The sequence below is a fragment of the Myotis lucifugus genome, unplaced genomic scaffold, assembly GCF_000147115.1.
Source record: "Myotis lucifugus unplaced genomic scaffold, Myoluc2.0 scaffold_258, whole genome shotgun sequence".
NCBI classification, from domain to species: domain Eukaryota; kingdom Metazoa; phylum Chordata; class Mammalia; order Chiroptera; family Vespertilionidae; genus Myotis; species Myotis lucifugus.
The window spans coordinates 1399893-1413718 of NW_005871306.1; the positions used below are offsets into that span (position 1 = coordinate 1399893).

The 13826-nt window shown below is 47.6% G+C and overlaps 1 protein-coding gene across 2 annotated transcripts in view; it reads right to left on the reverse strand.

The window, feature by feature from the left end:
* Positions 1-13826, reverse strand: part of BCAS1 (breast carcinoma amplified sequence 1) — a 61030-nt gene that overhangs the window by 13333 nt on the left and 33871 nt on the right. The window contains exons 6-8 of one of the 2 annotated variants that reach the window (XM_023762729.1): positions 11549-11725; positions 5599-5640; positions 786-959 (exon numbers count right to left, since the gene is read on the reverse strand). In XM_023762729.1, coding sequence (XP_023618497.1) covers positions 786-959; positions 5599-5640; positions 11549-11725 — 393 coding nt within the window. The remainder of the gene's footprint in view (positions 1-785; positions 960-5598; positions 5641-11548; positions 11726-13826) is intronic. The other variant, XM_023762730.1, reaches the window with a different exon arrangement.

Genomic DNA, 13826 nt, shown 5'->3' on the forward strand with positions numbered 1-13826 from the left:
TCTCTCTGAAATCAATAAAAAACATATTTTTAAAAAAGGGGTTGGTAGAGGTTAACAAAAGGTTATGAAATACTAGTGGCCTGGTGCACGAAGTTCATGCACACTAAAAGGGGATTAATTAGAGGAAATATTTTAATATTGCTATTTGCCCTTTCTCTATAACAGAAGTGTCAGAATAGAAGGAAATTAGTAAAATGTATATGAAAATCTTTCTCCTGTCAGAGTCTGGGGTGCACCACGGGACCCAGAGTCAAGTCCCCACCCACCCACGTGTGCCTCAAAATCTCGTGAGACCCAGACCCAGCTGGCCCCACCCCCATTGGGTGAGATCCAGACCTGGCTAGTCCCACCCTTGTCAAGCCCCCTGGGTGGGGGGGCGCAGCCTCAGGTCCCCTGGTCTGGTGCTGGGGCAGGGGGCTTGGCCTGAGGTCCCCCTCCGCTGTGGGTGCTGCCATCTTTGTGACAGGGTGCAGTCTCAGGTCCCTGCTGATTGCTTGTTAAGGGTTAAGGCTCATTACGGAAACACCGCCTCCGCTGTGGGTGCTGCCATCTTTGTGACAGAGAGACGATCAATTTGCATATTCCCTCTTTATTATATAGGATTAGCAATAAACAGACTTTCTCTGTGATTGAATCTGAAGCATAAAAGGGAATTTTCTCACCGCACAATTCACATGCCCTCCACCCTGCCTACAATTCTATCTCATGCACGTGTACATGCGATTTTAGCCTCGGAAGCTGCATGAGGGGTTCGGGTTTGCCTGCACCGGAAGCGAGCGGCTTACCATTTGTCTGAGGAACGCCATCAGGGAGTTTGTCGGTGGCTTGCGTTCTTCTCTTTTGAGTTTTCCTTCTGGGGGTGCAGGTGTGGCCTCCGCCTCTTCGTTGAGATCCACCGTTTGTAAGGCGGAGTCTACTTCCTGGGACCTTCTAACCTCTACCAGTGATTCACACACCACCTGGATTGTTTTGCCAGGTAATAAGACAGTAAAAAAACATTGCCCCCAACCATGTTTTATAAAGCGGGGTCCTGGTTGCCCTGCATCCACCCAGTGGCTACAGGTTTATGTCTATGACCGTTTCTACGCAGGCACATCTTCAAGAGGGAGCACTCATGTCTTACAAGGTGCGCTCATAGCCGCCTTCTCCATAGCTGCCAACAGCCGGCCTGGGAGGCAAAACCCGCCCCAGGAAGGTACAAGCTTAGACAGGAAGTGCCATTTGGGGACGGGCCCTCAAAGCTGCTCCAAACGCCTCCCCTTCTAGGAGGCCCATCTCTGGTGTGTGGTAGGTGACCTGCACCTGCCTGTGTAAATATTGGGGGAATCAGCCCCCTAAGTGTTCGGCTTCAGAGACCATGGCCTTGACAACTTCCACTCCGCATCCTGGCTCCCTCCACCTGGGGGTAACTGTCCTCTGTGCGGAAAGGATCATGTGAAAGCCCCTCCATCAATAGACTCCACGTCCTCACTAACTCATTTCCTCCTCCACCCCAGACCATCATTGTTGCTTAGCTCAAGTTCAGACTTTCAGAAGAGAAATGAACTTGGCAAAGTTGCTTACGGCCCCCAGCATGGTGCCTGGTGAGCTCAGTGTCCCTGATTGTCTGTGGGGATGCTGGCCAGCCCTGGTGCACAGCTGGGAGGTCCGGGTCACCTGCCTCTGATCCCACACGTGTCCTTGTGCATGGCCTGCCTTTGTGCCAGGCCGTGGTCACATCTGGGGCAGTTTCTGCATTGGCTTTCATTCCTGCAACAGGTTCCAAAGTTAACTGAGAGGGTTTATAACTTTTGTTTGCTAGTTTGTTTCCTCAGGCAGGATTGGCAAACCATTACCAGATCCATCTGAGTCCGTTGAGGTATGGCCTCCAAACTAAGAATGGGTTCACATTTTTAAAGGTTGTAAATATTTTTTTAACTGATAGAAATGTCCATCAGAGACTGTGTGTGGCCTGTGAAGTCTAAAATCTTGACTCTCTGGCCCTTGACATACGGTTGCTGTCCCTGCCTTGGAGGGAAGCAGTATTTGGTTTCCTGGTGCCAGACCCCAGCTTCCTCCATCTTGTCCTCACTGCAGGGAGGAGGGGGAGGAACTTACTTCCAAAGCAGAGCATGCTGTGGGGAAACCCCTCTCCTGTCCTTCAGGATTTGCAAATGACCCAAATGATGACCTTGGGCACCTATCTCAGTATTGTCAACGGGAGTAGGAAGTTGTCTATCCACCAACACATCAGCACGCAGGAACACCCCGAAATGAGGCAGTTAAATCTCAGCTGTTTCCCCCACCTTTTCTTTCTTAAAATATTGGCATGACTTCCAGCATCTTCGCTTTGTAAACAAAGATCTCGGTGGGAGAGTTACAAACTCAAAAGTCCCAGGAGCCAAGACGCTGGCTTTCAGCAGGGGATCTTAGCTCGGACTGACCAGATAGAAGACAAGGAGGAGTGGTGGGAACTGCCATGAACAAAAGACAGGTTGCCCCATCTACAGGGATTCGAAGAATAAAGCACTGGGCCAGCCAAAGAAAACAGGTTTGCGAGGAGGCTTCTGCGGGGCCTGGGACCCGGTTCCGGCTTTAGGAAACCAGCTCAGACTGGAGCCAAAGGAGAGACTGGCCTGGCAGTCAGGGGTGGGCGTGGGCTCCCACGTCTAGGCCCGATTTAATTCAATTGCATTTCTGAACAATACGCTTCAGCCACAGGATCCCTGGGTCAGCCTGCAGTGCAGCCAGCGGACACGGTGATTATGAGCGCAGCCTCCGGCACCAGCCTGCCTGGGCCTAAGTCCGACTCTGCCCCTCCCAGCGGCTCTCACCTGCCAAGGCCCCACTCAGCATCGCTGGGCCTGCATTTGCTCACCTTTCCATGGGAACGGCATACACATCAGAAAGCTATTTTCAGCATCAAACCGGGCAAAGCAGGTAAAGTGTCTAGAACAGCGCCTGGTGCGTGATACGCTCAGTTCACACTCCTGCTGTTGCGTGTGCTGTTAAGAGAGCTGTTTGCCCCATGGGCACAGGTTCCCTGGAATCACCCCCATGCACATGCGCCCCGATTAGAGATGATGCTAATAACTGCCTGTTGCTGCGCCTGTCACTGTGCAAGGCAGTTTAATACAGGCCTCAGTAAGTAGTTCAGAGACAGCTCAGCGCAGGCAGCGTTATCTCTACCGACAGGGGAAGCATCGGAATGACTGAATGACTTGGCCAACATCACACCGCAGGTCAGGAGTCATTTCGGTGAGGATGAAGTTGTCTACCAGTAACTGAATATCTAATGGCAATTTAACCAATAATGCTATGGAACAAAACGTTTGAAAGTCGGAAGTTCTGGGATTGGTTTAGTGGCTCCACAATTTCTCTGAGAACCTGAGCTCTTTCTACCCTTTGGCTCTGACATCCTTGGCATGCTGGCTTTTATTTGCTACCTCATGGATATAAAGTAGCTGCCACAGGTCCAGGCATCACATCCTCCACCCAGGGTCCTAAGAAGGAAGGAAGATCACAGCAAAAGATTTTGCTCCAAATGAACTTCTGTACTTTAATTCCCTACCTCAGGAGCCATTTCATTGGCCAAAATTCAGTAACATTTTTACTCCTACACTGATTACTGGGGAAGAATATGGAATTATTGGTTTAGACTAATCATGATCAAATACTTTGGGGATGTAGTAGTTACCAACCTTGCCTAAGATCAAGGGAAGACAAGAGGAGAAAGAGAAATGGCCTTAGGTAAGTAATGAACAGTCTGATTCACTGACTCTGGTTCGGAATTATTCTCGTTTTGAGGCAGGGCTGGAGGGAAAATTACTCACATAATAAAGCGATCAGGTTGTATGGTGATACCTCTATAAATCAACTTGACTGCTTGCCAATGGTTCTCTTGCTGGGCCTTTCTTAAGGTTGCCAGGTGTCAACTCATAAATCCTGGACCAGAATCTATTCTAAAAAAAAGACTCCCCAAAAAGTTGGCTTTCAGCAGCCAAGGAAAGTCCAGTGGAAACCCAGAAGGATTTAAGCTAAATTAGGAGCTTATTTGCATATATAGACATGAGAATTTCACTTTTATTTGGATAGTTTTCTGATTTCCTTCCAGGCCAGGGCTTTGGAAAAAGTTGTTCCTTATTTAGAATGTATGATTGCATCTGCACATTTTAATGAACACAATTAGAGTCAGATTTACACTATAATTTAGGATTAAATCCCCCTTGCTTGATGCCAGGAAGGGATATTAGATGTTGCATGAAGATACATATTTTAGCAAAATACAGTGTCACTTTCTGCCTCAAATATTATACCATACTTACTCTTAAAATTTGGTTTATACAGTTTTTACTAGAGCTGTGAGTTTTGTAAACTGATTTATAGCCAATTTTTGTAATGCTTCTTTATTTTCTTGAGAAAATATTTTGCTTTTTTTTCATTTATCTCTCAGCTTTTGCATTTATCTTTGGTATCAGTAATTTAACTCATGTTTATATTCCTGTTTTAAATTCCTCACTAGAAAGTGAAATACTTCCTGTTTGCCCACTAGACATTAACTCTGCATCGCGGCCTGTGAGCTGTGAGAGACCCGGTGCTTCAGACAGGCCACCACTCACGAATGCCTAAAGGAAGTTTCTCTGCAAAAAAACTCAGGGCCACGAAGTTTTTGCAGAGAAAAACACACACACAAAAATGGTAACATAGCCATTCTAATTTCTATTCCACATCACCAACAACATTTCTGGAATGTGCTTGGATTTTCAGTATTTGTTCAGTTCCAGCAACTAAATGAAAACGAAAACGCAACCCTATCCGTGGCAAGTACGCAAGAGACACCCAGAAGAGCGGAGTATATTTTGCTCCGGCAAAACGATGGTGCTCGGTTTCTAAGTTGAGGAGCAGTGAACTCACCATCCCCACTCATTAAAGTTTCCAGGGACTGCCACTTTCAGAGCACGAGGCCAATTCATTCATTCCCGGGAAGATGCTTTGGAAAGATAACATTTTTGTGGCGTCTGGTGTGCAGCCAGCTCCTTCAGACATGAGTGCACAGTCTTGAAAACTTTGGCCATTGCTCTGAAGATCAAGGCCAAAAAGACAGTGGGGCTCCACCTAAGTCTCTCAGGTACAGACTCACGGAGTTGGCTCTCCCACCCAAGACCAACAGTCTCAGCACCTATTGCCGCAAGAGGCTCTCATGCCTGGGGCAAGTGCCTGTCCTGGGTACCACCCACCGTTAGTAGAGAATCTGGGTTGTCATGCAAATGAACGTGAAAGAAAAGAAGCAACCAGAGCCGAATGGAGCAGAGTGGGTGCGGCATCCTTGTCCCGGAAGGAAGTATAAAGATGCTCTTACAGTTAGTAGACTCTTTCAGCCCCTAAAGGATAACAAATGATAAAAGCGCATGCTCTGATTTTGCACTTAGTTGGCACTGATTCAATGGGCATTACAAATGTTCACCCAACTCATTCCCCAGAGGTCCCTGATCCCGTGCAAGGGTGAAAGAGTCCACAGCAGAGGAGCAACCCTGGGAGCATGCAGGAACACAACTGAGGGGCCCCTGTCCAACATGCAGATGAGAATGGAATGAGTCTGTCGCATCATGCGTCACTTACATTCTCCTCTGCACCTGTGGGGACGGGCTCCTCTTTAACCGACTGAAGGGAAAATAAAAACAAAAGCGAGAGTCAGAACGTTACAGACACCGGGGCTGACAGCCTCCGGGTGCAACTCCAGGACGTTGCTTATGTGCCTTGTTCCAGAAAGAACTCGAAGGAGCTGACACAAATGTACACGGAAGAGCAAGATCATATACGTTATGTAGTTTTAAATGCAACAAAGGCAAAATGAACAGCCAGATGCAGCCAGGAGAGGGGTCACTATAGAGAGCACAAGCCGCAGTCTTGGCTGTAACACGTTTATGGTGACATGTCCTGGTAGCTGTTGCAAAGGGGGAAATATGTTCGGTCGCACAATACATGGGCACTGTTAGGTAAAAACAAATGATGGTCAGGAAAATTCTGCAGCAGGACCAGAGAGAGTCATCCACGGTCCTCAGAGAGCAGCAGGCGCCGAGTAACAAGCAGGCCCTCAGCCTTGTCCTGACCATTGCACAGTGGCCAGAGGCAGAAGCTACTCACATCAGCCCTCAATAGGGGCCACGTTCCTATGTCCAAGCCTAATTCTGGTAAAACACGTCAATGGACAGAAGAGGGCTGGGGCCCAACACATCCAAGTTCAGACACGGTTACTCCCTGTCCTGTCCGAAACAGGAGCAGAGTTATCCCAATCCTATCCAAAGCCGGTGCCACAATCATTGTGTTGGTTTGCCAAGCTCCAGCTGCAGAGCTCACCTTTGCATCTTTCCTGCAGCTGTTCCTAAACTTTCTGGGTGGTGGTGTTTACAGACCACGTCAGTCCAGGTTCACTGGACAGATCTGGGCTGTCTTCCCGGAAAGTGAGCATGAAGAACATATTCTGCACCTGGTTTCCGGGTGTTCATTCACTCTCACATCTCTGCTCTTGGATTCAGGTTAAGAACTCCTCCCCATATCTACTTAGTTCCCAGTCCTGCCTTTATTTTTACCTTTAACACATCCAATGGAAGGGGAGACGGGAACTGACATTTACAAATCCATCTTTTGCCCTTGGCGCTTTGTATACGTTCTCTCACTTACTGTGGCCCCGAGCGGCAAGAATGGGGACCCTCATTTACTCAGCAGGAAACAGGCTCAGAGAGGGGCAGTCACTTGTCCCAGGTGGAACAGCTAAAAAGTGGTGGAGGTGGTTCTTAGGACCAAGTTTTCCTCCTGCCACGATGACTTCCAGGATCAGAAACACTTTTTTTTTTTTTTTGGTGGTGGTGGGTGTCTGTTTGAGTGTCTTTTCCCATTACCAGACTTCTTTCTCTCTAGACTTCGGTGTGGATCATTTATTGTATTTATCTCCTTCTCATACTGACATTTACCTGGGCACAAACATGCCCCTAAAAAGGATTGTGGGTTTTCTGGAAGTTTCTGATTGTCAAGAAACCATAGGCCATTCAGAAGTGTAGTTTTCTTGGAATTATACCCTTTCTCCTTGAGAACAGTTGCATGCTACTTAATATTATGAACAGGTGAGGAATTAACCAATATTTTGAAAGCCAGACCGCCTCAAACCTGACCTGCCAAAGTTCCAAGAGGCAATATACTGCCTGCTTTAGGTGGAGACAGTCTTCCCACCATTTCCGAAGAGCAGTTTTCAGTTCTTCAAGCCTCTTTGCCGCCCAGCTGGCTGGGATGAGCTTAGCTTGTGTCTGGTTTCCGTGCCTGGGGAGTCTTGGCCGTTGTTGCTCACGGTGTTCGAGATGGGACTGGGAACCTGGTGGAGGCGATGGTGAGAAGCAGGAGCTGCTATGGGACACGATGCTTCTGTGATCGTTGTCAGATCTCAGACTTCCAGGTCTTTCTGATGTTTCACAAATGCCCATTAAGTTCTATTTAAAGTCCTGTTGAAAGGGAGGTGGGCACGTGTGGCACAGAGAGAGGTGCCTGCCAATAGCAAGGGAGACCTTCTTCTCAGTGTCACTGAGGAGTGGGGGTTGGGAAAAGGAGGTGATTGGTTACCTTCTAGGGCAGCGTCCAAGAGCTGCACAAACCCCTTTCGCACATTTCTGTACACTTGCACACTGGCCGTCCATGTCGCCGTTAGGCCAGCAGGGGCTGACATATCCAGTTGGGATAATTGGGTAAATGAGCGGCTGGGCTCCTGCCCCTTCCGTGTTGGTCACATGTCAGAAACACCTGCTCAGAGCCCATGTCTGGAGCAGCTTGCACGGCGGGTTTGTGGCTGGAAACACCAGAATTTTCTAGTGCTTCTCAGCATTTTACAGAATTTTTACAAGAACGATTTTATAACTAAAACATTTTAATTAATTACTTTATTTATTTTTTATCTTTATTGTTTAAAGTATTACATATATCCCCCTTTTCCCCAACTGACCCCTTCTAGCTGTCCTGCCCTCTCACCCCAGGCCTTCACCACCCTATTGTCTGTGTCCATGGGTTATGCATATATGCATATGAGTTCCTTGGTTAATCTCTCCGCACCCACCCACTACCCCTACCTTCCTTCTGAGATTTGACAGTCTGTTCTATGCTTCTATGTCTCTGAATCTATTTTGTTCATCAGTTTATTTTGTTCATTAGATTCCACATGTGAATGAGACCATGTGATACTTGTCTTTCTCTGACTGGCTTATTTCTCTTAGAGTACTATCAGCAGTAAAAGAGAAGGATCTCTTACCCTTTGAGATGGCATGGAGGGACCTGGAGAGTATTATGCTAAACTTATTTTAATTTAAAGAAAACAGAGGTCTCAATTTTATTTCCAATTAGAAGAGAAGTTCCCATGAGACTGTAAACTGCAAGAGGTCAGCAATCTCCCCACTGCTGTCTTTTCTTATTGATTGATCAATTGATTGAATTTATTGGGGTGACACTGGTTAATAAAATTAGGTTTCAGGGGTGCAATTCTACAACATGTCCTCAGTATACTGTACTGTGTGTTCACTACCAACTCCCATCACCATTTACCCTCCCTTTACCCTCTTCTGCCTCCCCCACCCCCCTTTCCCTCTGGCAATCCCATAAGGTTGTCTGACTATGAGGCTTTTGTTTTGTCTTTTCTTAATCCCGTCACCTTTTTCACCCAGCCCCTCCCCCTCCCCTCTGACAGCTGCATGTCTGTTCTCCGAAGCTATGAGTCTGTTTCTATTTTGTTTTTTAGAGAAAGACAAGACCCATATGATTTCACTTATAAGTAGAATCTAACGAACACAATAAAGGCACTGCTGTCTTTTCAATGCTGATTACTTGACACAAAGTATTTAGCACAAAAAAAGTCAGCACTGATGAAAGAAACGGATTAAAAATACTGTCATGGGAGTGAATCTCCCCATTTTACCTCCAGTGGGCGCTGTTCTTTCTGACCCAGTGAAAGAAGGAAAAACAAGATTTACAGGGGATTCAGCTTTTAGTAATTTTTATAATCTACTAAAGAAGTAAACCGGATAATGTTGGAAAAAAAGAGTGGAACGGAAATAAATGAAATTCTGTTATTAGGGAGATAAATGTCCAGTACCCGCCTTTTATCTCCATGGGAGAAGCTTGAATTTAAAAGCACACCTCCGATAGACCCTTAAGGGAAGAAAAGATGAAGCATGGAGGCTTGTTGGCTTAGAGGCGCCCCCAAACTGAGCAGCCCAGAAGGATGAGAAGTGGATGTGGGTAGTGCCCAACCCTCCCGAGCAGAGGCCAGGAAATCCATGACCTGGGGACAGTGCCCACCGGCCACTTCTGCGCTGGGCACGTGTTAGGGTTTTACCAGAATTATTTCACCGAACCCTGGCTGCCTTTCCATGATGTGGTGCTCTTCTTATTTGCATTTTACAGCTTAGGAAACTGAGGCTCATCCAAGCAGACTGGGACTCAAAGTCAGATCTGTCTGCCACCAGACTTTTAACCCTTACGTAAGGGATCCTCCAACGGCTGATACTTGCCGGCCTCCTGTGAGGTTTTTGCTTTGTTGTATGCGCCATCAGGTGGCACCTTCAGCATCCTCGATGCCCAGGCCGGCTCTCCCTGGCTACTCCCAGCCCATGACTGAGCACTGGGGGTGCTGGGCCATTTCTGCCCAATGCGTGGCCCCAGAATGCCCAGTGTCTGTGCTGGGAATCCCCTCTGGCCCAGCCCACCCTCAGGCTGAGGGACCTTCTCCCCCTCCATTCCCTCCCTCAGTCATAGGTCATGGGTGTCCGGCTCTGATTGGCGGGCAGGCTCTGTGCCTCCTCCTGCCACTCCCGTTATCCTTCACACTCATTCTCCTCTTACACATGGATTCTGTCTCGGGGTCTGCTTCCTGGAGGACCCACTTTACCTTTACTTACTTACTGTCAGTACCATGACTTATGCTGCACTTGCCTTGCAACTGGGCTGCTTTTGAAACCTATCTCTTACCTTGAACAAAAGATATGTTAAACCAAGTTCAATGTGCCAGTTCTGTTTTTCCTAATACACTTTAAATTTATATATATTTAAACTAGAGGCCTGTTGCATGAAAAAATTCGTGCAATAGGCCTTCCCTTCCCCTGGCTGCCGGCACTGGTTTTCCTCCGGCACCTGGGACCCAGGCCTTCACTCCAGCCGGAGCCACCTTCAAGCCTTTGCTGCCCCGCCCGGCCGCCCAGGGTTGGGTCGCACATGGGACGCCTGCCACCCCGGGTTGCAGATAGCAGGCCAAGATGGGGGCAGGCCAGGTGGGATGGCGCTGTCCCGCCCTGCCTGCAGTATGCAAATTAGCCGCCATCTTTGTTGGTGGTTAATTTGCATATCACACTGATTAGCCAATGGGAGGTGTATCGAAAGTACGGTCAATTACCATGTTTGTCTATTATTAGATAGGATAAAAGTAAACCTGTTTGACTATGGGCCACCAAACTCATGTGCCCTGCCGCCCCTATGTGGATGTCACTCACTAGAAACTGTCCCCTACATTATATTGCTGATAAAAGATTTTTAAAAATAAGTCATCGGTGGTTGGTGAGGGAAGAGGGTTTGAACTGAACACCAAATGACATCATCCAAAGTTTTCACTTGGTGTTGGAGTTTGTTTCTGGGCAGAACCCGGAAGGAAGAATTCCTCACAACAGGAAAACTCACAGGGAGGACATTCAGAAATCCAGCTAGGAATCCAGGATTCCAGACGAGAGAATAAACTAACTCCACAGCGGCACCTGTATCATCACCTGCCTGGCCGGGTGTGCAAGTGGCATGGGTTTTGATGAAATTGTTAAATTGGATTTTCCCAGCTCTACGGATCACACCCACCGCCCACCTCACCCACCACGTCTTGCTCATCGTTTGGCCACATTGAAAACACGCAAGACTTGGGAACTTGTGGGGCAGCTGTGATGACCAAGCAATAGCTCTCAGAATGACTCAGCCCCACCCAAACCATTCCCTCGCACGGCTCCTCCGTTCTAGAGAGGAACAAATCAGACCGTGGTTTACATTTTCCCACCACAGAGCACGCTGTGTGCTTGCCCCGTGGGAAGCCGGTGGACACCTTGGCTTTTCCAAAGGAGTGTGAAACCTGGTGCTTCTAGTGACTGCTTACATCTGGAGGGGCAAACAGAGCCCAGCGGTGGCTCATCTCGCCAGGGAGAGAGCGCTCAGAGGAAGCCAGGGGGTGGGGGTGGGGGTGGAGGTCAAGTAATAAGTGATTTTCAAAAGACAATGAAGTCATGAAATACCACAACCCGCAGTCATGAACAGGAGTAATTCCAAGAATGAAGTATTCTCCTTGTTCCTTTCCCTTCCTTTCCCACGAAACACATGTTTATACTATGCGAGGCATGTCATTCTGAGTCAATGAGCAAGTCTTCCACTCAATGGCCACTTGAGTCATTTTGCAGAAGAGAAAGAAACACCACACGTTGCTGAGTTCACTGATTGGCCCAACGGAAATAACTTCTCAAGTCATCCCGGCCCCGCGCCCTCTCCACATCTTGAGACCAGCACTTACCTTTTTCCAGAACAGTTTGCCCAGAGGCAGAGGGGAGGGCCCCCCCTTCTGCTTGGCACCCTCCTTTGCTGTTTCTGTGGGTGTAGGATTCTTGGCTGCCCCTTGGGTCTCCTGGGGTACAAAGGTGGCTTTGTCCGACTTCAGGTCTGCTGACGTAGCAGGTGACTTTTCAGCACCCTATAGAGTTTTCAAGCAAAATTGAAAATGATCTCCAGATCTCAAAAGTGAAAGATCTCTCTTTTTATAAACATGGGCTGGGGTTGTGCATGTTAATTTTCTTCATACTTTTCCAAATATGCTCCTATGAATGTGGGTTTGTGCTAAAATCTTGGAAAAAGTCAAGAGACTGTCCTTTTGGACAAAAATACCCACGGAACCGTTATTGATCATGTTTATGTAAGTAGCTCATTAGGAACCCAGCTGATTGTAAGAGGCACTTTGCTGTTAGAAGGTTAATGCGCACCCAGGCCATTGGTCTTCAGGTGATGTTGATTATGTTCCTATCAGTACAAACATTTTGAACATGAACCTCCAACACGCATGTCTGTTTATCTTATAGAGATGCATTGTTTTACTAACCCCAGTTCAAAATTACAGAAGGGTTAAAATAAATATAATGTAAAATGTAAGTTTTCGGTTTTTCTCCCACACTCCACTGTGGAGATCGCTGACCCAGGCTACGAGTACGTATGAGACAGCTAGACTGAGTGAAAGGCTCTTGAGTGGGGAGAGCCCCCACAAACCCCATTTCTTCACCTTTAGATGGAGCCTCTATATCTAAATTAGAAGTAATTGAATAGATTGTAATTGACTCAAAACTCAAAACTTATAGTGTTATTCATTTGACCCCTATTTTTTCTCTCTTTTCCTTCCTTCCTTCCTTCCTTCCTTCCTTCCTTCCTTCCTTCCTTCCTTCCTTCCTTCCTTCCTTCCTTCTCTCTCTTCTTCTCTCCCCCAACTCTCTCTTTCTCTTCCTGTCCTCCTTCCCCATTCTCTCTCTCTCTCTCTCTTCCTGTCCCCACTCTGGGTGGCCACGCTGAGGTCTAATTCCAGGATGTCTGACTTCCTCAGGGACAGGGCCATGACCTCCCATGCTCTGCTTCCTCCTGAGTCATGGGGTAAAGGGAATTAGGAGGAAGATAGTTTCAATTGATCTCAACATGAGTGAACACCGGCATTAGCAATTATTTTCTCTTAAAAATATTTTTACTGATTTCAGAGAGGAAGGGAGAGGGAGAGAGAGATAGAAACATCAATGATGAGAGAGCATCATTGATCGGCTGCCTCCTCCATGCCCTCTACTGAGGATTGAGCCCAGGCATGTGTTCTGACCGGGAATTGAACCACGACCTCCCGGTTCATAGGTTGACACTCAGCCACTGAGCCACATGGGTCTGGCCAGCATAACCAATTTTAACACTCGGTCCATCTGACCTGACCTCTTTTAAGCATCTTCATTTTATGATTTGTGCTCCAGGAGTTAGTGACACAAGCCCTTTCAATTCTAGGGATGTCAGATCTCTGACTAAAAGAAAAGAAAAACCCGGCAGTAAAACTGCAGTGTGGAAATTCAGGAAGCTTCATGGTACTTTTGATGTTGGACAGATTCTTAGAGACCCTCTGGGCCAATGCCCGAATTTTCAGGGACGGGGAAACTGAGGCCCATGATCTGCTCGACATTAATTAGGGGCCACAGCCTGGCCTCAGCTCTGAACTTTGGCTTTCTTTCCACACAGCACATCGCCTCTCCAAAGGGTGTTTGCAAAGGACATCAATTTGACTGTTTGAAGCCACACGCTGTGTTTTCTGTGCTTCTTAGAAGAGGGAGAAATTCTAGAACTTCGGAATCTGGGGGCTTCGGTTGTGTGTGTGTGTGGAACCCTCATGGAGCTTTGGCTGAATGGGCTGAGCACAATGACGGGGCAGCCACAAGCTGGACAGATACCACAGCACCTCAGGGTAAATAGCAAGCACCGATTTACCGTCCAAACAGCGTGGGTGGGGTCGTTAAGCAACCGTAAGGGCGCTAGCAGGATTGATGACTGCCCCTCGGGAAAACCTGAGTGGGGACGGGGCACTTCTGGGCGTGGCCAAAGCACTAAAACAATGCGTCCGCCACTGAGCCTGTGGTCACGCCCAGTGTTTGGGGACTCATGAGAAGGGTCCAATCTGAGGCATTGCGGATTCAGATTCAGCCAAGGAGAGCTGACACTTTTTATTCTTTATAGCAAGAATGCTATTCCATTTATTAATTCCAGGCTTCTCACTTTTTTAGACT